Source organism: Megalopta genalis, chromosome 1 (assembly GCF_051020955.1).
Source record: "Megalopta genalis isolate 19385.01 chromosome 1, iyMegGena1_principal, whole genome shotgun sequence".
Classification (NCBI taxonomy): domain Eukaryota; kingdom Metazoa; phylum Arthropoda; class Insecta; order Hymenoptera; family Halictidae; genus Megalopta; species Megalopta genalis.
This window is the reverse complement of record NC_135013.1, coordinates 34,378,063-34,401,736: the sequence shown is the minus strand read 5'-3', so window position 1 is coordinate 34,401,736 and position 23,674 is coordinate 34,378,063. Positions and strand designations below refer to the sequence as shown.

Genomic DNA, 23,674 nt, shown 5'->3' with positions numbered 1-23,674 from the left:
TTCGGATAAATTGTGATTACAAAATAAAAAAATCGTTTCGTTACGTGAATATCATCTTTTAATCTTACATTTACAACTCAAAGTACACTTCCTAATTTTAATATCATCCATAATACAATCTTACAAAGATTCAAACAATAGCAAAACCATATATTTTACATTAATCCAGCTTCCACATTTTTTTATAAAATAGTGCATTCGGTCATGAGTGTAAAATTGTTTTGCGTATACATGTATCTAGTAAAAGTCTTCCTCTGTGGCCTTCGTTCCAGAGGTTTGGTTTTTTATCTGTTCTTGACTGCTGTACATAGAAGCTACTTGTTGCGCTGAAGTGGCATCTTCGGCGTTTTTATCATCACGAATACGAATAAATCGAGGGAATCTTAGAGATATGCCCTTTTCTGGATCCACAATACCCAGTGCTGCCTTATGAGCAGGTGACAAGGACAAGTCTGCGCATTTTATCTCCCAAACTTGGACTGGTTCAAACCAGTGATCAGGTTCGTGAGACGAATCATATCTATAGTAAGACTTGGGTTGCGGCACTATGTGCTCTTTCAAGGATTCAGTGTGCTTCTGCAGGTCTTCTTCGCTGAATCCAGTACCAATCTAAGTAAAATAAATATCATGTAAATATATAAACCTACATCGTTTCATATGGTACTATCGAAATTCTTATAATACTTACTTTGCAGACACTTTGATATTCCTCGTTCTCTTTATCGTAACAGGCCAAGAGAAATCCTCCATAAGTTCCTGTTCTTTTACCCTTCCCTATGTATCCACCGATAACAGCTACATCTAATGTATCTCCGACACCGTCCAAATAATCTTTCTTCAATTTCAACCAGTTTCGAGAACGCTTAGCTATCTCATATGTTGCATCCCGTTCTAAGGTCTTAACCATAAGACCTTCGCAATTTCCTTTGACCGATTCGTCTAAAAAGCTCTGCACTTCTTCCATTGTAGTAGTATCCAAACATGTTGCAAATTTCCATTTCCCATTTGATTCTTTAAAATTTGCTTTTAACAACTCGCGTCGTTTTATGAAAGGCTCTTTCACCAGCGGTTCTCCATTTAGATATAACAAGTCAAATATGAACACACATACTTGTACTTTAATATCTGCCTCATTCGCGTCCTATGGTACAAGACACAATTAAAATTTTGCATTCGATTAAGTACTAGGAATCTTTTCTGTAATTTCGATTACCTTACGCTTTCTGGTACTGAGTATCTGGAATGGAAGAATCTGTTGTTTTTCAGTATCCCAAGCAACTGCTTCACAATCGAGAATGCAGCTTTTAACGTCCTCTCCTTTTGTATTCTTGAATCGTCCTATAATATCAGGATATTTCGTAGTGTTGTTTTCTTGATTCCTACTGTAAATGCTAATGTTCCCATTCTCAGCAAAATGAATCTGTAAAGCATATACAAATAATTACATTCTGTTTTCTACTTTATAAAATATCATTAACAATGAGGAAATAGAAACCTGTGCTCTTTCTCCATCATACTTCCATTCACAAGTGAATTTCAGTCCATCGAAACGCGTTAGAACCTCCTGAACACCTTTAGTTGGATGCGCTAACATAGGTTTCATAGGAATACCTGGCGTAATTTTGCATTCTTTAGGTAACTCCTTAACTCCCTCTTTCAACAAAACAGGGACAATTTTATCATAACTTGGACATTCACTGAAATATATATCTTGGATTAGTAAACATAAGAAAGCAATTGATTTTAGTAAAGGAGAACGCTTACCAATATGTTGTTTTAATAATAAGCGCGATCTCGTCATACTTTTGCTTGAAGGCATCACTAGACATCTTTTTACTCACGTCCAAAATTTCTGGTGGTGACTCCTGATTTGGTGGAGTCATCGCGCATGCTAACGATAAAGCCTGTAAGCAAGAATAATTACTTCTCTGACTAATAACTATCATATATAGGGCGTTCCACCTTGTAAAGTGTTACACACTTACTTGCAATACAGATTGTTCAGCCAGACCAATTCGAAGCTTTCCAGCCAAAGACCTAATGAGGTATCTAGCTTCAGTAAATCGGCATGCTACGAAAAGTGTTTGAATCTTATCCAGTTTCTTCGATAAAGACTAAAGAAACATCGTATTTATATATCAATGTATATGGTTGGTATGAGATACAATATTAAAATCAATTCTCGAGTGACATACCGCATTGCCAGTCATTTGTGCGATTTCTTTTAATTTGGTATACACGGTTGATACTGTTAGAGGGGCTGGTTGAAACATAGTTCTTTGATTCGAACGACTTCCCTCCGCCACGATGCCCAAGTCTCCGACTTGATGCACGTCAGCCTTTATTTGAGCCAATGTACGACCAGTACATTGTGCAATAGCTTTCATGAGATTCGTTTCCGCTACACCCAATTCGATTCCTGAAACAGAAAATTCTGTTCACGATGTCCTAGGGCAGAAATAAATGATCCTACGAATACTTACCTTCGTAAGCGGGTGCAAGTTGGTTGAGACACAAATATAAACTTGGAAGTAAATCGTTTGGGCTTAGAGCTATAACAGATCGAAAGTAGTTGGACAAAATTTCTATTATCTTCAATCGAGCGCTCGTGTCCTCTATCAGTTCTAATGTCCGTGTTAATGCAATGTATGGAACTCTGCAAAATTTCCAAAGAATTTTTACCCATATTCAAGTCAAAGTAGTGGACAGAAAATAAAAGATCATACTTTTCACCCTGCTTCCAAAACGCATCATTTATTGGATGATACTTAGAAGCACTAGGATCATAAGTATGGCTCGTAGACTTCTTCTTATCTTCATTGCTATTTTTTTCATTCTCCTTTTGCTTTGGGGCTGAAGAATAACAAGTGTATTACAATTGTTGTCTGCTTATATTGTTGTAATAAAAAATTTACCAAAGAAATTATGTATTTTCTTAGCAGGTTTTTTTGGACTTTCTTTTTCACGTCCATTTTTCTCTTCACTTCTAGATTCTTCTTGAATTTCATAATCAGATTCTTTTTTCCCATCTTGTCTATTTTTTTCCGTTTCATTAATTTTTGACTTCGAATTGTCTAGTATCTATCAATGAATATATATATATAATTGTTGTACTAAATGTTAGGAAATATTATAATAGAATATTAATTGAAGATGTTAACTAATAAACGAATGTACCTTCACTGGTAAGTGACCATCTTCATCACTGGAATCATCAATAGGTGCTATTATCCTTGATCGTTTTTTGACAACTTTTTTAGTATTCTGTTTAACTTTTTTTATGCTAGATTCATCAGAGGAAGATTTCAATGATTCATTTTTTGGGGAATCTGTGTGCTTTTTATCTTCTACATCAGACTTTATTTTATTCTCTGAATCTGAATCTTCCTTCTCTTCATTCACATTTTCGTTTTCCTCTTTTTTCTGTTTTGTACTAATTTTCTTTACAGTATCTTTAACTTTTTCCATTTTCTTTTTCTTTTTAGAAGCGGTAAGTGGAGTTTTTGCTTTCCTCTTTTCATTTTCTTTGGGTGTACCAGGTGACAATTTGATCTTTGGCATTTTCCCTTAAACATTGATACCATATTATAATTTGGTCATTCTTCTGACTTTTGAATGTGCACTATTTAATTATCTTACCATTTGCCTTTTTTCTTGGTGAAGGTGTTGTCTCTGATGCTTTTTCCAACTTCTTAGATACCGGAGGACTATAGACAAAATTATCATAATATATGAAATGTAAAAAGGGTTCTGGGGTGTAAAAAGCATGCAGAATAAATGTAGATAAATGATAATAAACTGAATTGCTAACGTATATGTTCGAAAATTATTAATATAAATTCGTACCTGGAAGACTCGCTGGTATCTGTACTATCTCGTTTTCGCTTCGAACTATTCGGACTTTCTTGTTCACCATTATCGGTTGATTTGCTATTGGTGTGTGTACAATTAAAAACATTGATAATCGGTGGCCGGAAAACATTGCATAAGTAAGTTACTTTACTCAGGTATACAGTACGTGAAAAACAATGGTCAAATGTTTTCATCCGAGCACAGATTAGAACGAGTCTGAACATAACTACAAACTGATTGAATAATAAAGCATTATATCAGAACGTACCTTGAACTACTCCTGCCACCGCTATCCTTTACAGTCGATTTCGTGAAAAACGATCTAAGATCGACACAAAAATGAAATGTAAAAATATTTCATAACAATCTTAAATTTCTAAATTTGCTACAATAAAATCATCAACATGCGATAAATCAGTTTATTTTAGTTTACTTACGTTATACTACGCTGTGCCATTTTGACGTCTTAACCTCTTCATACTACGACGCAGCAACTAGCCCAAACTATCGCGCCCTTTTTCAGTACGATCGAATCGAGCCTCGAAACCATTTGAATTTGACCGTTACCATTCAAACCCGGAAGTTCATTGTGTTCTTTTTTTGTACAGGTTCTTATGATTAAAGCAATAAATCAATGAAACGAAGAAGACAGTTTTACTTTTCGATACTATATTTCTCATGTCTCTTGAAATTCAAACACATCTATTTATTATCTATTGATAAAATAATACAATAAATATCCGCATTATCCTAAAATTAACAAAATATCATTCTTTTTTTTAGTTTTGTATTTCCTTGGTCTAAAGTGTGCAATTCGTTCTTAACTTTTTTTATCCTTTCGAAGCTTTTCCCAAAAATCGTGTTCTTACAAATTTAAATGCAGCATCTTCCGTAACAACAAACAGCCTTAGCCAATAGCTCACACACGGTGTTTGACAAATAAAGCGGACAAATAAAGACCGTCGACAATGCATCGAATACAGAAAATCTTAAAAGGTATTATCGAGCTTTGATAGCAAAGAGAGTTCTAAGGACAAAATTGATCAGTGAGGAAAAGGGAAATTGATCGCTCGCACGTTTATGGATCGTGAAGTAACCGTGAACGGAAAGAAACAAAAGAAATACGACGGAGAGGCAAGATACATTTTGCGCTCGTTATTCTCACGATTATCTATATGGTCTATATTAATGTGCTAGCGTTATGCGTCTAAGGATCATTGAGTTTATCGTTCAGTAATTTACATTCGATTCTATACATAAAGTTGTGAAGGGCGAGTCCCAAGAAAATTCTTACCATGACAATTCCCTTTAAGATCCAATATGGACTCTTTTAGCAGCGCATTTATCATATTTCATTATCTTTTTTTTTTTTTTTTGAACAACATCACGGAAACATTATTAGTACGGATTCTCTTGTACAAATTTGTATCCCCTTACATCATTATCGACAGTTCCAATCATTTATGTCTATATGTTTTTTTTTTTATTTTTTCTTCTCAAGAAACATCACTGACCGAAAAGGTGAATGAAACACATTAACAACGAATTTACGGTTATCGAACAGAAGATTAAGCTTCACAGGAGCATTAACAAAGAAAAATAAAAGACGCAGAAGTAAACAAAGATTTTACGAACAGCCTCAAAGTGAATTTCTCAGTAAAAGGGAGATCATAGTAAGATGAACTCAGTGAATCCCGGCGGATGCTTCCTATGAAATGCTACAAAGCATATCGGCGATAAAAATGAATCGTTACTTTGAGAGCCTTACATAGACGAAGATTAATATTCTCCTGTACCGTATTGTAAAATAGAAATTTGTAGAAATTACTACCGCTAAGTCAGTTAAGTAGACATCTCTCATTAACCGGCGATATCGACAAGCTTTCACGGCAAAGTGTAGCGTACATACGGGACCTCCACATCCTTACCACTAGAGTCGTTACAGCAGATTTCGAAAACCAGAGCGCGTACATGAGGTTCTAGCTTCTTTTTTGATACTTTCTTGACTACTTCCGACATTAGTAGCCCCATGCGTTCTTCACACTTGGTCCTGGGCATGAAGAACGAGTACAGCATGCAGACGCCCTGAGACAACATGGTGACTTCCAAATTGTGATGCTCTTTGAAGTAGTCCAAGAATTCCTTGAGTGTTAATTCTCCTTTGACCTCGAACCGGTCCCACAGGTTCCATTCTGTGTCGTAGTACTTGAGTTTCGGTGCAGCGACCGGCTCGGAGAAGCCGAAGAACGGTAAAGCCAGATTGACAAAACCGTTCTTGTAGACGGAGAGGTCCCTAATGCCGCGAGTTAATTTGATCAATTCGAGACATACCAAGCCAGCCACAACTGAGGTGGTGGTCGCGATTGCTGGGATGATTTTGCCGGCAATAAGCTTGCTCTTATGCCTATCGGCTGGCGGGATTTTGTAGTTAGTAGCGCGAAGATTCGAGGCAGCTACGATGAAGTCTATGTGGAAATTGGTATCGTCGTCCTTCTCGAACACCTGGGGATAGATCACCAGGCCATTGAGCTCATCGATCTTAGGGAGATCCTCTTGCAGCTGTTTAAGTCTTTCGTGGTCTACGTTACCACTGCCATTGGACACTTGAATCTGTGAATCCGTTTCGGCGATCTTAACTCCAGACTTGGGCGTGAAGTCTGGTACCTTCACGGTACTCGCAATCTTAGCAATTTCTTCCCGGTTTCTATTTGCAGGGATACCGTAGACCTTTGCCTTTAAGTTGGCGGCGGCTACAATGTAGTCTAAATGCAATGGGTCGTTAACATTGAACGTGTGCGGTTCTGGGCATCTCTTGGGCCCAGACCAGAACGGGTGACCGGTTGATGTTACTTGATCAGGAGGGAAATTGAACAGAAGCTGTCTGATCTGATTGCTATACTGTTCCTGCCAATGACAACGCGCCCAAGCGATGCAGTCGGCGAATGATTTTGGTCTCTCATCAACCAGAGCTGTTTTAACAGATTCTAATACTTCTAGTGGCTGTACACCAGGCAGTTTCAGTGTTCTGTCTACAAATTGAGGATCAGAGATATATTGAGCGGCATCCTCTGCGGCCTGACGAAACAGACCTTCAAAGTTGTCTCTGGCCCATTGCAGAGTGTGCTCTATAACATTCGGGAAGTTCTTTAACGTACAAATTGGTATACTCTTCTCTGGGGGGTCTTGTGATGAACTGTATGCCTCTGTTATGAACGGAACAACGACTTGGGTGTTACCTTTGGTACCTAAGGTACCAGATTCCAGCAACGGCTTTCTATAATATACACAACGACGATCCATATAAATACGAGCGTTTACGTTGTCTAAAGCGTTCGCAACTCCATCCAAGACCTCAAAAAAGTCGTCGTTGTAGATCTTCTCTGTTTCTGGGCAGACTCGGTTTTCGTGAGCAACTACTTTCATATCCGGATTCATACCTTTAATGACCTTAGCCGCGGTCGAAGATTTAAACTGTTGAACGTCTGATGGTCTGAATAAGAATTGTCTGTTCAAGTTCGACTTCTCTATTAGGTCCATGTCAGTGACCGTTACGCTACCGTTTTGTGCACCGACGCCCAACATGGCGAAGTTCTTGAGCAATTCGCAACCGATGGCTCCTGCTCCTACAACAAAGTATTTCAAGTTACCAATCTTTGCCTGGAACTTGCGACCAAATACAGCAACTTGGGAGTCATAGCGAGATCCGGTGGGGCAGCAATCTTCTTCTGTGAGTTCAGAGCGATCAGCAGGCAGACATTCGATAGCGTCGAAGTACAGCCACTGATAGATAGGGTGGAACTTGCCGGAACAGGCTTTCATGACTTCCTGTGCTACAATTCCTCCAATGGTTGCATTCATCGGATTCAAATTGCCAGAAGATATCTTTGCGAATGTGGACAAGAGATCGGAATTAATTTCAATCTCGCTGTCAATTGATTCCATTGTTGCGTCAGCTAGAGCTAAGAATTCATCCGCATCCTCTTGGTTCATTGGCCTCGGCAGTTTTTCTTTCTTTTCCAGATAATGATGTAGCATCATGAAAGCTAAGTGAATCTGTTCTGAATAGTCAAATTTGGCGAAATCTGTAATCTGGAACTCGGGCTTCTTCAAAGCTTCCTTGAAAGGAACAAAGCGCAAGACCTTTGGCATCTTAACTTGAGTTACTATACCACCGCGAATATACTCGGAGTATTTAGATGTCTCCCCAATGCTGAAGGTATATGGTCCAAGAACTTTGATCTTGATTGGGTCGCAACCATTTAATTCTGTCATTCCCTGTACCTCGGAGAACGTGACGTAGTCACCATCCTCCATACCGTGGCGCGTATCCTCCAAGCATGTTACAACACCTTCTGTGTCCTGAGAAACACTGGCTACCATTGCACTTACAGGTGACTCGCCATTGGTGTCGACCACAGTGAATGAATTCCCAAAATCACAGAATACTTGAGAAAATAGGCCTCTGGTATCGGCTATGATAAGTGCTATGTCATTTGCATGGGTAATTTCAGAGATACGTAACTGTTCACTAAGTGAAGTTTCAGTCAGTACAACAACTTTAAACTTCTTAATGTAGCAATCGGTTAAAGGTCCAGTATGATGACGTGTGGGAACATAATTGTTCAACTCTGATAAACGTTGGCAACAAGCAACAGCTCGATTTTTACCTGAAAATATATAGTAATATATTAGCATCATGGATGAGGTAGATTATGACTGTGCTGAATTAATCTAAATACACATTTTCATGGTTCTCAAGATCATTGTATATAAAGATATTACCCATTAAATTGAAATGCATAATCACACCTCTTAATTATGATTCAACTACTTATTCATGACTACATTCTCTTTGCAACAACCGATGCAATATAACTTTTCTAACAAAGGAAGATAGGAATTCATAATCCGATCAATGAGCACAAAATATGTACTATTACATCTGACATCATTTTATAGCTGGCACAAATAAAATTCTTATTTGCCTTGTTAAGTTGAGACAACAGAATAGTTCAAATTGTCATTAAATACCTGACTAAAGATAATTGCATAACAATGCAGGTGGATTTAGTTTTACTTCGTTGTTATGTATTATTTTGTTTCAATTGATTATCAATGAAAAAAGTTAGTAAAATAGTTGACAAAAATTTTCAGTTCATAAAGATATAATATGATGTAGTGATATAAATTTGAATCACTCTGCATATTTGCCAAATAAATTTTTTTCTGAAAAACAATGTATTATAAGACATAAGGTCTTTACTATGTTCATATTCTTTGGTAAAGTACAGATGAGCTGCATCACAAATCATGTTTAATCTAAAACAACAAATGTATGTTTGACGTACATTTTTCAAGTTCGAACAAAATGTATAGAACCTAAATCATGGAAAATATATAATATGCTTGCGAGTTGAAAAAACTACAAAACTGAAATATAAATTGTGCGTAACATTGGCCCAACTTCGTGTACATTATAAGCGTACAGATTATACTACATCGAACAAAATTTTATATTCATATTATTATTTTTGTACCACATTATGTTACTAATGGGTTTCCTAACCCATAGATAATGAAAAAAAATATAATAATAACAATAAATATTTATTGGTTCGAATAAGGTGATGAGAAGACCTAGAGACATGAAATAAAGATTAAAAAGTGCAAATATAACAAACGTGTGATTTCAAAGTTATAGTGGGTTAATCTTTGGCGATGAGACGCAATGCTAAAAAAAATTGCGAATAGTAGATGTGTGACTGGGAAGTTACACGGCATTGCGTAGAATTAGAGGTGTCGCGTGCGAGTCGCGCTCACCTATGTCTGCCTCTTTGAGGTAGAATTGCGAACCAAGATCGGAGATCTGGCACAGCGCGTCATCGTGCAGGGTAACAGACTTGACGCCGCCGAGGATGACGTTCTTAGCGATTTCGACGCCGAGACCGCCTAAGCCGGAAATCAGCACGTCAGAGGATGCCATTCGACGCATAGCGTCGTGACCGAGGACGTATAGCTGCCTGGAGTAGAGGCCCTCGTCGATTTCGGCGGGAGCCCGAGACGTCGAACCATTTTTCGCCATGTCTGCGATCGTCGTCGATTCGTCGGCTCCTCCCGTGGTGGCAGCAACGCGTCGCTTCTTGGCTGGGGGGTCAACGGAGCTCTCCACCACCTCAGCACTAGACATCGGACTTCACGGGGCGCCGTATTATGTCCGTCGATTGTTTTTTTCAACCCGTCCGACTGCACTTTAATAAAGCCCGTAAACTTCACCGCACGCCACACCGACCTTGCCGCACGCGCCCGCTCTCTCTCTCTCTTTCTCTCCCTCTCGCTCTCTCTCGCCGCGCCTCTTTCCTCTTCCTCGTCGCTTCCAATCTACCCTTTCTAGGCTGTGAGCGCACTTTGTCGTGATACCACTGTCCATCCAAGAATGATTCTCGTTCTTTTATCCGCGCTGTTGCTACTCCCTCGCAGTCGTACCGCTGCTAATCGCGATATCATCGATGCTTTCTCGATAAAGAGGGGACAAGGGTTGGTACGATCGGTAAAACAGCGAGATCACGCTCCGCGAACATTAATGGCGCGAGCGTCTCCCCGGCTCGGAATCTAGCCTCCGTTTCCGAAGACTTTGAAACGGTTCGTCAGAAACGATAGCAATAAGCGCGAGGATTAAGCATTTCTAAAATTTAATTTCGTTCCTTGTCGTTTCTTTGTTACTCCAACATTTGAATAATCATACATTGCGAATTTCCTGTTTGAATTACCGCCGTCCATTGGCTCGTAAAACGGACCAATAAGATCGTGGGATTTCGGAGTGAACCGAAACGATTGGCCAGTAATGGTATGGACCGATCGCAGTTGCAATGTTTTTGACCAATGCGTAACTCGAGTCCGATGTTTCTAGCAAATGTTCTAACCTATGCGAACGCCATCTGTGGCACGCGTTATCCGCGAATATGATCGCATCTATTATCTTTCTGATTCTTTGTTCCTGTTTATCTGACGTGGCAAGATGTTTATCTGATGAATTATGCACGCGTGGCCGGCAAATTATTGGCACCACAGTCGCAGAATCGTTCGTCTCGTGCCGATAACGAGCACAATGGGTCACATGTCTTTTTATAGAATTTTCTTATCGGCGCGGACGAACGACAATGTTCTGACCATTCTCTGTTTGCTCTAGACGTTTTTCTTTTGTATCGAACCGGCTATCTTTAGGCGGTTCGAAGTTTTCCTGTTGGTCGAAGTCGGGGGACAGGCATGACAAAGAACTACGACCGATAAAACAACCAAATATACTTTATTTTATTGCACAGAAGTTGGTCCACTCCGTTCCTGATCCGAACGACCCGGAACGTATTTGGAGGTAGTATTTGATGCGTGACCCTGACCATTGGAATTCACGCCTAAGTCTCACACACAGTTATGCTGTCTACGTGGAAATAAATCCTCTACTACGCGCTACGCATCTCCCCTGTTTCGAAAACACAATATCGTTGTGTTGCTTTGATAAAAACAAATACATATGTATATACATATACATACATATATATATGTATATCCTATTTGTTCGATTTGCTTCTTTCACGTCACCGCGAAAGTTCTGTCCGTTGCGACGAACGAAAAATTTGACCTTGATGTTTTGAAAGTGTAGCTCGTTTTATTTAGGAAAATAAAAAAGCAGAGACCGTTCAAAGATAACACGAGATATCGCTATTTTGTAAAAAAATCATCGGGCAAAACTTATACAGTGACCTATAGAAAGTTGCAACAGTATCAGTTGATCCTGAAGGTCATTCGTAATCTTCTAAGAAGTATAAACGATCTCGACCGATCAGTTGCGCTATGATATTCCTGTAAATTCCCTTCCTATTTTATTTCATTCTCTTGTTAGATTCTCCAGCTTGTTGACCCGGTTCAGATCAATACATGGTAAAAAGTATGGTTGACTACCCTACTGGTTTTCGGGTTACGTTCAAAGGGGTTTATCTTCGTCGTTGGGGATCGGACTGCCAAACGCCCTTCGCGAGGTTTCATCCTCCTTGGCATGTGTCGACTTTGTTGGGTCGATCGTCTCATCAGGTTCCAGCGTCTCGAATGGCGAGTATGTGTCCGACACAGCTGGAAAAGGTGCCGTAGGGGCCTCTGACTCCGCCGTGTCTGGAGCGCTGTTCACCATTTCTAAGGGGCCGCTGAGAATCGAATCCGGAGACTCATTGAAGTGCTCGGTAGGCTGGACTGGTTCGCCTAGAACGTCAGTCGTCTCCGAGAGCCTCCTCTCTTCAGGGACTGTCGATGTGCGACGAACGCTCGCTTTCTTGTGCCTGTAACCACGCGTTCCTCCAATCAATTTATAGAATAGCAACGCTTACCGTGTACACAACTGCACATTGCAGACAGAAATTGGCTGATGTCTCGAAAGTTCTTAAAAGTCCTTTAATCCCTCAAGGGACATCATTTAACTTGACTTGGCACATAGCAGTTCCTTTGTTCTCAGATAGAGACCTGCTAACTCGGACACATACCTAGAGACATGTCGCTGAACTTCTAGTCCACAATGTGTACCATGATCTTTAGAATTTACGAACTTACGAACTACGAAACTTACGCGAACATTTCACTAATTAGATATAAATCTAATTATGGTGGGAGCCACCGACTTGCACTACTTACTGATGAATGTGTATAGGTGACATAACTTGATCTGGGCTCATTCTAATGACACCGTTTCCATTGTCCCACGAGTTGTGACGACGGTGTTGGCTCTTATCTTTGTACGTTTCGGCTATGTTATTATGGCTCCCTACGATCCTTCGTTTGTCCAGTTCCTTTTGAATCTTCTCTGGCATATTACTCGTGGATTTGTACATTCCATGCCTGATCATATCCTGGGACACAGAAATCATTCTTCAGTCGATTCTTAACTATCTAATAAAGGCAGATACTAGAATTAGATCCAGGCAGGAGTGTGTGCTTACAGAGGAAAGAGGAGTGGGATCAACATTCGGGTTGGTCCAAACGTTGGTCGCGCCAGGTGCGTCCTCATTGTTGCTATCGTTCAGTACCTCTGCCGAGTAGGTGGGCCTGGCAGGTATGATTGGTGACCGGCAGCATACTCTGCAGTAATAAATCCTACGGGATTAATGAGATATCGGCTGTCGCGACCGGCTCAGAGTGCATCGCACTTACGAGTTCACGTCTTCGAGTTTCTTTAGGAGCCGTTCGTTCTCCCTGCAGACCAACTCTTGATCTCGGATCACCTGTTCTCTGGTTGCATACAATTCGGCGTTTTCTCGGCGCAGAGCCTCATTCTCCGTGATGTACGCATGAATCAACTGACTCAATTCTGGTCGCTCCATTTCAGACAGCTTATCCAAGTCGACGACTGGAGGAGTCAAGGGGATCTTACGTTCCGCTGTAATCATAATGATCATTGTTTGAATACTGACAATAAAGAGAATTTTAGCTTCCTTTTGCTATCTATTTCTAGCACTGCTCTCTCGTCTTACCCTTTGATTCGCTTCGCACTATATTCTGGTTATCACTGCTAAGATGAAGGGCTGCCCGGAGGTGCTCGTTCTCCGTCTGCAAAGCTCCCACTTCGCGTTTCAAGCTCAAAATCAAAGCTTCCCGGGGGTCCTTGATCATAGGATTCGTGTTATAATTATTCCATCTTAAAGTCGATAATCTGACAGTGTAATTAATTGGCGGCCGTGTCTCACCATCACCACGATCGGCTTCGTCCGAATCTTCTTGACCCTCGCTGCGTACCTCAGGGTATTCAAGGTCTCACTGGCGTTGGAGCGAGCTGGCGAAACACAGGCAATCTAAAAGTTCCAGAAACCAATAAGCTTGGAGATTACCAGGAAAAGCGATCGCGTGAAATTACAGTGGATATATCGTACCATCAGTGTGACGCCGTTGCCTGCTAAACTGTCGGCGAGGAGTTTGGTCAGCTTGCTGTCCCGATAAGGAATGTGACCGCCTTTGCGTTTCCCATCGCTCAACGAGGATATGCAGTAGCCTGTCCGGAAAAAGACTTTGAAATAACCCACTTACTATGTATTAACATTCCCGGGGTTTTAACTAATTTGCTCTATCTCGTTCCGGGTCTATCGATTGCTGCCGAGACATTGACAAAGCGCAAAAAAAATTGCATTCCTGCCCTTTTGATTCGATGCCTGCGGACGAACCGGACGATCGATCTCCGGCGGCGTTTCTGCATAATTGACGCCGAGAAACTTTCCGGTCAAGCGTAATTCAATTACAACAGAGTTTACTATCGGCAACATGGCCGCGATTTCCTGATCGTACCTAGAACCATCAGGCTCTTGTTGATGTTGTTCGCTTCCTCCAGGGTCTTGCCCTCGCTCTGCGTCTTCTTCGTCATCTCGCTGCCGGCCAGGTCGACGAAATTGATCTTTCCTTGCTTCGAGATGAACACGCTGTTGTCCATCTGTCGTTGATCATGATATAGTTACTATATTTGCTGGCTTTTCGATAGTTCTCTTTTTACATACTACCCACCGGAGGTCTGTCGAAGTTTAATCACCTACCGACAGGTACAGTGTTAAGTGTCTGATGGAGTTACTCACCTGTTGCTCAGACGTAATACTTATGGTAAGGATGCTGTGGCTCCTGCTGGAGTGATCGTTCATGTTGTGCGCGCCGACAGATCTGTTCCTCATACCTGAATAGAAATTTGCATTTCAGTTTCTAGGTGCACCAAGCTAGAGTCCGTTACAATCTTTTTAAAATCGTGAAAATTATCTGTATCCAGCATCGTTCAGTCATCGGTAATCGCTAGAATTATTATCATTGTTAAACCGATTGGGTATCGTTGGAATTGTTACTTATTTAATTGGAACTGAATGTACTGCGCACTGTTGCTCTACCCTCTAAAAATGTAATGTTGCGTGCAGGGGATCGATTAGACGGGGTTAAAGCCCATCAGTCAGGAGTGCAAAGGTGGGGATCGATAACCGGCTACCTTCTTCGAGGACCGCGAGAAGGTCATCAAGCTCCTCGCACTCGACGGTGAAAAGATTCTCGACGAAGAAACCCCGTGTCTTCTTGCTCCATCGGACCATCAGAGGTTTCCTCGACGTTCCAGGATTCAGCAGATCTATCACCTACCGATAGAAAATGATTGTATAAAATTCATTCGTTGCCGGATGATTGGCAATTTCGTTCGGTGTTTACCTTCTCATTGTAGATCTCTAGGAAGGAGGCTCTCAGAACGAAGTTGCACTGTTCCCGCTCCTGTAGGAGCTTGAATAGGTAGACGAAAGACCGGAAGACCAGGCCGTTTTCCTCCGAGTAAGAATTGATCCTGTCAAACTAGATAGAGGATCGTCGATTAATGATCTTAACGGTGCTTGAAGCGTAAAAACCAATAAAATTTTGTATAAAATACTTAATTGCCTTTAGGGGTATTTTTACGCTTTACCTTTTAGCCTTGAGTCTGTCTTTTAAAAAGAGCCACGTCGAATACTACGTACAGCTAACACTATATATATGTACAAATCAGTCGTTACAATTTAAAGAAGCGATCGGTAGCCTAAACAGACGACAAAGTTTTTGTGTACACAAAAAGTCGGCATAGTAGACTGTTCGATGGGCTATTGCACTGTTATTATCTTATCCATGCATGCCGATTAGAATTAACCTTTCCGTTGCTTTTGCATCGACCTTCGAGGCGAACAGCTGCATCGATATATATTATTTGTCGGTCTCCGACTTCCTGGTTATACTTAAAAATATTTATCGTCCCGCGAAAGATGAAGTTAGAGGAAGTTAGAGAAGCGGTTTTACGGGGATTGGTTCCAGCGATTTAGACCAGCTTACCATCCCCGGAGGTCCCGTGAGGGTGTGAGTTTTCCCACTTCCTGTCTGCCCGTAGCAAAACGCGGTGCAGCTGAACCCTTCCACCGCCATTTCGATGAGCTTCTTGATACCGGAGAACTGCAGGATGTCCTCTTGAGAAGCCGTGGGCTCGAAGACAACGTTGTACGAAAATAGTTTACCCTTCTTGTCCCCGCTGTTCGGCGATCCTTCGCACTGCAACCGTGAAAACTGGCGATTATTAATTCTGATTGAAGCGGAAATATTTTCAACCCTTAACTGGACCAGCAGATCCGCTCTAATCTCTGTTTAATAATTAGGTCGATGAGCTGATGCATACGCGAAGAACAGTAAAACTTGCTTACTTAAATCACTGAAAACTGCTGTAACATTACCCAAAATTATTTTCTGACTATCTCCCTTTCTATTCAAAGAATTGGTAAAGCTTTGGATACTACAAGAATTGCTGGATTCAGTTTCATTGGATTTAGAAGTTAGAACAGTTTCGAGTGGGCTAAATCGAAGACTAACTGAAGACTTCTACAGCTTCGTTGTGCGACACTCACGTAAATCTGTCCATCCCCGGGAAACTGCACCGCCATACGATCGCCCTTCTTGATTTCCCTATTGCTAAGCGGGCGTACCCTAAAAATCCAAAGAACGACGGTTGAAAGAAACGCTTGTAGGTGACAAATGAATATTGGATCGTGTTTCACATTACCTGACGACGACATTTATATTATTCTCTGGAAGCAAGTGTTTCGTGGCTATCACCCTCTTGTCACCGTCCACGAGCCTCTCGATGCTGCCGGTTCTGCAAGCAATAATCAAACCGATATTGTAACCGATCACCATGAAAATCCCGACGGCAACACTGACGCTTTTCTGTACAGCCCGAGCATTATTCCCTTTCACGGCCGACCGTTTCAACCGGAATAACCGTTCGCCCGTTCCGTGATTGACCCTCGAATACCGGTGGCTCAATAATTTAGATGGTTCAATCAATCGGCCCGAGGAAAGCTCTCGCGTGATTGACCGGCTTCATTTATGATTTCATTTTCTCACGGGCCGTGGCCTCCGTCAATGATTCACGGGAGGCCGATTGCTTGGACGATTGCCCGATTTTCTGGCCCATTGGAAATGCAACAGCGCATTTCTCCGCGTGAAAATAAATGCAACCAGAAACACCGATTCTGCAGCCTTACAATGAGATCGTCGAACGATTTTCTACCGTGCTCCGACGAAGAGAAGCGGAATATTCGCCTTCGGCCGAGCCCGACATTGTCCAAAATCCAGTTACAAGCGTACAGAATTCAATGCTGCATCATGCTCGCAGAGACAATTGCGATTCGAATTCAATTCCGGCACCTTCCGAATCGAATTTCCATTATTTTCGGTACAGGGAGCACGGGCCCGACGTGCAAGAGCATCTGGCGCAACGCGAGCATATTCTGCATGAAATTCCACGCGTGCCCGTCGCATACAGATGCATCGGGCACGTTTCACACGGGTGCATCGAGCACGTTTCGCCGGCGATAATTGCAGCCGCGGTCGCAATCGTGAGTCAGCGCGAACCGCGCGCAGTTACCGATTCCAATAATTTTCTCGTCGATAATCGATTATTTATTCACGGTGCGGTAGTGTAGGTGCGCGGCGAGCCCGTGCGTGTCGTCCAGTTGTCACCCCCTTGAAACCGAAGGGGTCAATGTCGGTTGTTGCACTTAGGCGAACGCCGGAAGCGGGAACATCGCGATCAACTATTTTTCCTATATATGTATATAGCGTCGTCCAGCTACGTCGCCAAGTGCACGTTCACGCAACCCTCGATCAATTTTCTTGCTGGTTGCATACAGCTACGATCAGACTGCGCATTCGACGTATGTGCTGTCTAAGACCGTATTATGCAATGCCGCCGGGTTCTCGGTTTAACGGAACCTTAGCGAAAATCCTTGACAAGAGGAGCATCGCTTTAACTCGAACTCTGTTGCTCGAAAATCGCCATTCATTTCTCTCGAACCGAAACAAAGTGATTCGTGTTCTCGAATTTCTTCCACTCACCGAAGAATTCCTTGCGAGATGGCGATAAAATAAAAATATAAAAGTATGCAGATTTTGCATACCAGGATTTTTGCGGATTTTTATGCAAATTCTAATTGTCATATATTATTTAATAATATTATATTTAATAAGAAAAAAAATTTAATAATAATAATATTATTTAATATTTAATAAAAATTATTTAATATTATATATTATAATAATATATTATATAATAATAATTATCAGGTAGAAGATACCTTATAATAGAAATAATATAATAGAAATATAATAGATAATATAATAGAAATAGAATAAAAATGTCATCAATGTCTCCGTTTGTTGCATTTCTTTTTTCCTTCGCATGATTAATATTTACTAAAGTAGTTTCTATTTGCGACGCATTTCTGAAGACCATCGGACAATCGCGTTAAGAGTTCGCGACTGCGTTCTAACGTCGTTTTATCGCGATCAGGTCCGCAATTATACTAAAAGCGCGATAGGAGGACGCGTTCAATGTTCACAACTTTTTCGAAATTGCGACGGTTCGACAGGAAATGTTTTCAGGAACTGACCAATTTCGCGCATCCACGCGAACCCGTTTTTCTTCGCATTTCGTAACGCGAAACGGCCATAAAACGACAGGCAACTCGGCACAGTCACGCGAATCTGTATCGCGTATCAATTTATCGTATTATCGTATTAATTTATATATATTAATATTATATTATATATTATTATTATATATATTAATATTATATTATATATTATTATTATATATATTAATATTATATTATATATTATTATTATATATATTAATATTATATTATATATTATTATTATATATATATTAATATTATATTATATATTATTATTATATATATTAATAATATATATATTAACTAAAACAGCATGCGCGGTGTAGTGCCATGGAAAATGACGGAGATCGACCGTGGATTTGACAAATTAAGGTTCGCCGTGCTTGTAGAGCCTCATGGGAATTCATCGAGCTACAATTTTCTTTATTGATCATCCACCTGAGTCACCGTGTCCCTGTAAAAATGTCCCCGGTGTTTGTTCTCGACCAAGAATTATCTCGTCGTTGCGCCAGTTTTCTGGACAGGTGACACGTTCGAAGGACCTTCTTAGCGACCTGGCAACAAAACGTGACCGCTCCCGTAATTTCGTTTCGTAATTGGTATCGGGACGGACGCCGATAAAATCGAGCGACATTGTTATATGATAATAGGCTACATGTCGGTACGGAATGGCGGTAATACATCAGACTGTCCCCATCGATTCTCGCGCGAGCCATTTCTTTATTAACGCCCACGCGTTTACGGCCGAACAATATGCCATCGGCGCCATTTGTTTCCGCAACTGTGCCGCGTCCTGATTTTTTATTGAGTTCTAAATCGGTTTCAAGTATCTTCACCGAATGCTCTCAGATTTTCTGCGGACCGCACTTTGAACCAGGAATTTTCTAGAGTAAATATTGTAAGACATAATATTCCATATTATATTTATAAAACAAGTTGGGAAATGTCAATGTGTCGCTACATCACTGTGAATATATTCAAACGAATTGTAACAGACCTGTATTAAAGAACGAATAATATTTTTGTAGCATTATTTATTTTAGTAAACGTATTAAAATAGTTTGAACGTTTCCCTTTATCAGAAGTATCTAAACACTTGTCTGATTAATTCCTCTTCCCAAATTGTTTACATTTTCGTTTACAAGCTAAAGGAAAATTAGAGAGAATTTACTGTGCCAACCTTCACCAGCCCGTTCTAGCTATAGCTACAAAAAAGATCGCCGATTCTGTGAAGCAACTAAAATTTAGATCATTCGTGCAGTAGGCGATTCTATCGAAACCGTATCGAAACCTGGCATTAACTCTGTGTTAGACTGATATGGAAAAAAAACGGGATTTGATCTCGATCGGAGGTCTTATGGGTAGAAAAAATGCTACGATCGCGTGCAGAAATGGTAGAAACTGTCTGCCTCCCACGTGTCGAGATCTCTTTACACAACATACGTTTCCGATCGTCGCGATATTGACCGACAGAACAGAGACAGTCCGGCAAGGTCCCGCAATCGATACACGGCATCGACATGTGTCGCAACCGCGACGTATGCGTCTATCAACGTGCCCGAACGGCCACCCACACCCCTTTGGAAAACCGCGGGGGTGGTTTCACGCGACTATCCCCCTCCGGAAAATGGAAACCGACCGGCTCGCGTCATCTTCGACGAGAGTGCCGCATCGAGGCTATCGGTGGCCTCGATCTCTTCGAGTTATTTTGCACCGAACGATTCACCCCGCGCACTTCATCGTCGCAAACTCTTTTTTTTCTCTGCTTTGAAACCGCCGACCGGGGATGTTACCTTTTAGGAGTCGTAAGAGTCGAGCTCTTCTGGGAGATAGTAATCATTTTCGGAGGATCTTCCGTTTTCTAGATGGTTCACGGTATAATGTTTCAATTCGCAGTCATTCAGGCATCGAAGAACCATTTATGTACCTTCTTCTTTCCTTGATTCAGAAGGATTAATTTTGGATGGTTTCGAACGGCATGGTTTCCCATAACATATTCCACGAAAACAGATATTTTGCACGAAGCTTCGCAGTTTAATGATCGCGATTAAAAACAGCAAAACCATCTGAGATCTAGCTAATAAAATAATTTCGGCTGGTCACGGCGTTCTAGATAAGAGGATTCGAACGGGTCGAACCGGTTTCCATTATCTGCGAAGCGTCGCTATCGCGCGAGGAAACCGCTCGATAAGGATTGATAAAAATTGATGCCGGTAATGTTGCAATATTACATAGTCGATAGTTGTAATATTCACGAAGCTGATCAATAAAATGAGACATCGCACAAGTATGTTGACGCACGATCTATTTCGGTAAGAGGGATGCGCGGAATTGATTATTCCGAACATCGTGTTGCTCTCCTTGCCCTGTGAAAATATTTAGGTAGGGAACGATAAGATCGTCGCGAACTGTCTGTTTACATTCTCCGTTAATGGAAAATGGTGGCGGGATTATTGATATTCCGTTGGTCAGCCACAACACGAATTACAAAAATGAAATATTCAACGGGAACGCAGCCTTAACCTTGAGAACCATAATCGTACCGCGACCAGTCCCCCGATCTTTCCCTTGGACCACTCTACAAATTCAGTTGCTATTTCTATTGGCATTACTATAATTTGCACGGCTATACTAGATCGCAGAGATAAAATCCGCGCTAAGCTGTTTTAAGTTGCACCATAGGCAATTAGGCTGCATATCATTATTATATAGCATACATTATGTATGTTAGTAATAATTTTATTTCGTTTTTTTCAACCGGGGTTCTTTCATTCGATGAACGAATGTTTCCTTGAGTTTGATTTTTAGTAAATTTCTGTAAGGAATTTGTGTAAGATTCTAAAGTTTGTGAGCAGGGTGTTCTTTCAAAGTTAACGTTGGCATTCCAGTGATAATTAGAGGATAATGTAGGACTCACTCGCTTCCCCTGGATTGTAACAGGCTGCTCCTGACGACCCTCTTGACATTTGACCCGCTTTTTCCAGGACTATTCCCTCTGGAGGCGATGCTATCCGAGGGACTATTGCCGCGCGAGACGCGACCCCTTTTCTTATCCTTCTTCGCATTGTCTTTTTGGGGATTCTCACCTCGGGTGGGCGACGGATTTTTCACAAGCACCATTCGTCCACCTGTAGACGAAACCGATACTTTGTTTTAAGACCGTTCTTAAAAATAGTGAAACGCAAACTTAATTCTTGTGACTACATTCCGGCTCTACAGAAGACTGTTGCTATCGAAGTTATAAAATTCTATGTGAATTCACTTTCTTAAAATTGTACTACACAGTGGCAAGTTGTATTGTTATAGATCAGATTTGTCAATAGCAATACGAATCCATCGAATAAACAATTCGCCACCTATACGCGTTCGCCATTTCGCAGGGCCCCGTGTGATCCACGCAGCTCGCACAGATCACCAGGGCACGTCCCACACCATCCAGAACAAAGATCCACCTAATGGAAGACGGGATCGACGCGAAACCGCGAATTGTCCTGACCTCACAATAGTGAAAGCACTTTATCTTTCTGGTGAACGCACAAATTCATACAATACAGATTAATTACGGTTTGCTTACAGGACGAGGTCTCTAGCCGATGGTAATCGCGAGCTGCCCTAATTGAAGCGAAAGTTCTGCCGAGCTGACTAATTGCGATTCCATAGAAATTCTCGCCCGTCATCGATAATGTATGTATCATACATAAAGAACAAAGCTGGATCAACGCAGAACGGTCTAGCAGAAGTTTCTTTTCATTTCACGGCATAGAATTAACGCGTTCGCTTCTGGCGTCGCTTAAATGCGACCAGAATTTTGTATCAGACCGAATGTTATTAACAAACAAACTGCAGACTTTTTTATACATTTTTCGTTCATTTTTATAACAGGATATCTAAAATAATTCTCCGACTTCTTCGGATTTTGTTCCCAATAATTAATGGAGACGAAAATATGTATAAAAATACGCATTCTAGTTACAAGGTCGGTTCGCAAATCATTTTACATTCTTGATGATAAATTGTAATTAAGTATTTATCATCCTAACGACTCTGCGCATTGTAGCGACTTAATGAGCGACGTCCATTAAGAGACACGATTGTTGTCTCCTGAGATTAATACACTGAAACGTAAATTCTTTAAGGCTCGACCGAACATTACTGTGAAAGCTGGCAGCGAAAGAAACGCCGATACCAAACGTGTTAACGCGACGCAGTGGCTTTTATTGCTCTTGTAAAATGGTCCCGGCCGGAATATCGGTAATACTTCTTGGGTGACTTATCCTTAAACCAGAATTACCGATGCAGGATACGGCTGTTCCGCGACTTCGTTCCGGTCAGTACACATTACACCTTTCGTTTTACACCTTTCCTTTTTACAATAATCAACGTAAATGGCCCGCCGTCGCCGCTGCGATTTTGAAAGTGAAAGCCAATAAGATCGACCTAGTAAAATCGAGCGCCGCGATGAAAAAAAAATTGCACCGCGAGGCTTGTTTTCGGGTCACAAAATTAACGAGCGAATAAAGGCGGTTTTCTTCACGAACGATCGAAGCGTGCCCAGCTGTTTTCGATTACTTTCTAACTCGACATTTCCTCGGGGACAGTCGTAAGCGAATTAAAAATAAGGAAACGCCGTGCGGCTTCAACGATCGCTCGGCATTTGTTGCCAGAGATGGGTAAAACGCTGTTCTATACGTCCGGGTAATACACAGTCCGATTTACTTTTCAATTCGAACATTTTATTTATAGATAAAGACGTTATTCAATATTTTATCTAAGAGATACTGACGATAACTGTCTATTGGAATTTCTTCCTCCAATTTAGGGTACTCTAAACGATGAATATTTTGATGAATGTACTAGTGTAGCACCTTCGATTTTACACGCACATTAAAATGATATTGTAGTAATTCCTTAATCGTTTAACGCATCCCATTACCCATCTCTGGTCGGGACCGAACGGTAGAAAAATTCGTAAGATCTACTCCCGCTCTCGAAAGATTGCACTTACATTCGAAATCTCATGGATCGTTCGAAAAGTATCCCATCACCTTCGGCAACTATCTGTTCTTTTTTTTCTTTGCGCTTCTGTCGTATCAATTCTCCTCGATCGACGATGTTTGCCCGATCGTATAGCGGAAACTCGTGCAATAGCAACAACAGACGGCACACTACTGACACTTCAGGGTGGCGGATTCGAGGGTGGTGGTTTTTCCTACAGTCGGCGTTCGCCGTCGATCGAAACGGTGTCCAACATCGTATGTAGTTGTTCGCGCCGTTTCCTGGGCTATCCACCCCCGCATCGACTGTCACCCACGTGGATCGGGCCTGCGTTAGACTATGAA

At 41.2% G+C, this 23,674-nt stretch overlaps 3 protein-coding genes across 6 annotated transcripts; all 3 read right to left on the bottom strand.

Annotated features, from left to right (window-relative positions):
• Positions 1-35: 35 nt before the first annotated feature.
• On the bottom strand, positions 36-4,453 carry DNAlig1 (DNA ligase 1). Of its 2 annotated transcripts, XM_033465794.2 has the most exons (15): positions 4,290-4,453; positions 4,121-4,174; positions 3,847-3,930; positions 3,640-3,707; positions 3,178-3,566; positions 2,916-3,081; positions 2,727-2,853; positions 2,484-2,656; positions 2,196-2,419; positions 1,986-2,114; positions 1,765-1,904; positions 1,496-1,697; positions 1,214-1,420; positions 689-1,141; positions 36-609 (listed from the first exon to the last, which is right to left on the bottom strand). In XM_033465794.2, exons 1-15 carry the CDS (start codon positions 4,307-4,309, stop codon positions 238-240), a joined length of 2,808 nt encoding a protein of 935 aa, XP_033321685.2. In that variant the 5' UTR covers positions 4,310-4,453; the 3' UTR covers positions 36-237. The 2 variants fall into 2 exon arrangements, with proteins under 2 accessions (XP_033321685.2, XP_033321684.2); XM_033465793.2 differs by lacking the exons at positions 4,121-4,174; positions 4,290-4,453 and having other exon boundaries at positions 3,847-4,104.
• A 47-nt stretch (positions 4,454-4,500) lies between these two features.
• Uba1 (ubiquitin-like activating enzyme 1) lies at positions 4,501-10,354 on the bottom strand. Its single transcript, XM_033465792.2, has 2 exons — positions 9,673-10,354; positions 4,501-8,519 (listed from the first exon to the last, which is right to left on the bottom strand). Exons 1-2 carry the CDS (start codon positions 10,037-10,039, stop codon positions 5,737-5,739), a joined length of 3,150 nt encoding a protein of 1,049 aa, XP_033321683.1. The 5' UTR covers positions 10,040-10,354; the 3' UTR covers positions 4,501-5,736.
• A 782-nt stretch (positions 10,355-11,136) lies between these two features.
• Positions 11,137-23,593, bottom strand: LOC117217909 (kinesin-like protein KIF12). Of its 3 annotated transcripts, none has more exons than XM_033465783.2 (16): positions 23,341-23,593; positions 21,253-21,463; positions 16,421-16,513; positions 16,266-16,344; positions 15,703-15,915; positions 15,058-15,195; positions 14,846-14,987; positions 14,451-14,545; positions 14,170-14,311; positions 13,761-13,879; positions 13,578-13,682; positions 13,365-13,494; positions 13,045-13,270; positions 12,834-12,987; positions 12,529-12,743; positions 11,137-12,179 (listed from the first exon to the last, which is right to left on the bottom strand). In XM_033465783.2, the coding sequence occupies exons 2-16, from the start codon at positions 21,453-21,455 to the stop codon at positions 11,831-11,833; spliced, it is 2,403 nt and encodes an 800-aa protein (XP_033321674.1). In that variant the 5' UTR covers positions 21,456-21,463; positions 23,341-23,593; the 3' UTR covers positions 11,137-11,830. The 3 variants fall into 3 exon arrangements, with proteins under 3 accessions (XP_033321674.1, XP_033321677.1, XP_076382396.1); XM_033465786.2 differs by having other exon boundaries at positions 12,834-12,972; positions 23,341-23,582; XM_076526281.1 differs by having other exon boundaries at positions 11,988-12,195.
• Between the last annotated feature and the right edge of the window lie 81 nt (positions 23,594-23,674).

Excerpts from the sequence above, each read along its gene's own strand:
- LOC117217909 (XM_033465783.2), bottom strand. The coding sequence starts at position 21,455 with ATGGTGCTTGTGAAAAATCCGTCGCCCACCCGAGGTGAGAATCCCCAA. Across the intron at positions 13,683-13,760 it reads GCAACGGCGTCACACTGATG|ATTGCCTGTGTTTCGCCAGC; the intron begins GTACGATATATC and ends TGGAACTTTTAG. Across the intron at positions 12,988-13,044 it reads AAACTCGAAGACGTGAACTC|GATTTATTACTGCAGAGTAT; the intron begins GTAAGTGCGATG and ends TTAATCCCGTAG.
- Uba1 (XM_033465792.2), bottom strand. The coding sequence starts at position 10,039 with ATGTCTAGTGCTGAGGTGGTGGAGAGCTCCGTTGACCCCCCAGCCAAG. Across the intron at positions 8,520-9,672 it reads CCTCAAAGAGGCAGACATAG|GTAAAAATCGAGCTGTTGCT; the intron begins GTGAGCGCGACT and ends ATATATTTTCAG.
- DNAlig1 (XM_033465793.2), bottom strand. The coding sequence starts at position 4,076 with ATGTTCAGACTCGTTCTAATCTGTGCTCGGATGAAAACATTTGACCAT. Across the intron at positions 2,854-2,915 it reads GAAAATACATAATTTCTTTG|CCCCAAAGCAAAAGGAGAAT; the intron begins GTAAATTTTTTA and ends GTTATTCTTCAG. Across the intron at positions 610-688 it reads AATATCAAAGTGTCTGCAAA|ATTGGTACTGGATTCAGCGA; the intron begins GTAAGTATTATA and ends TATTTTACTTAG.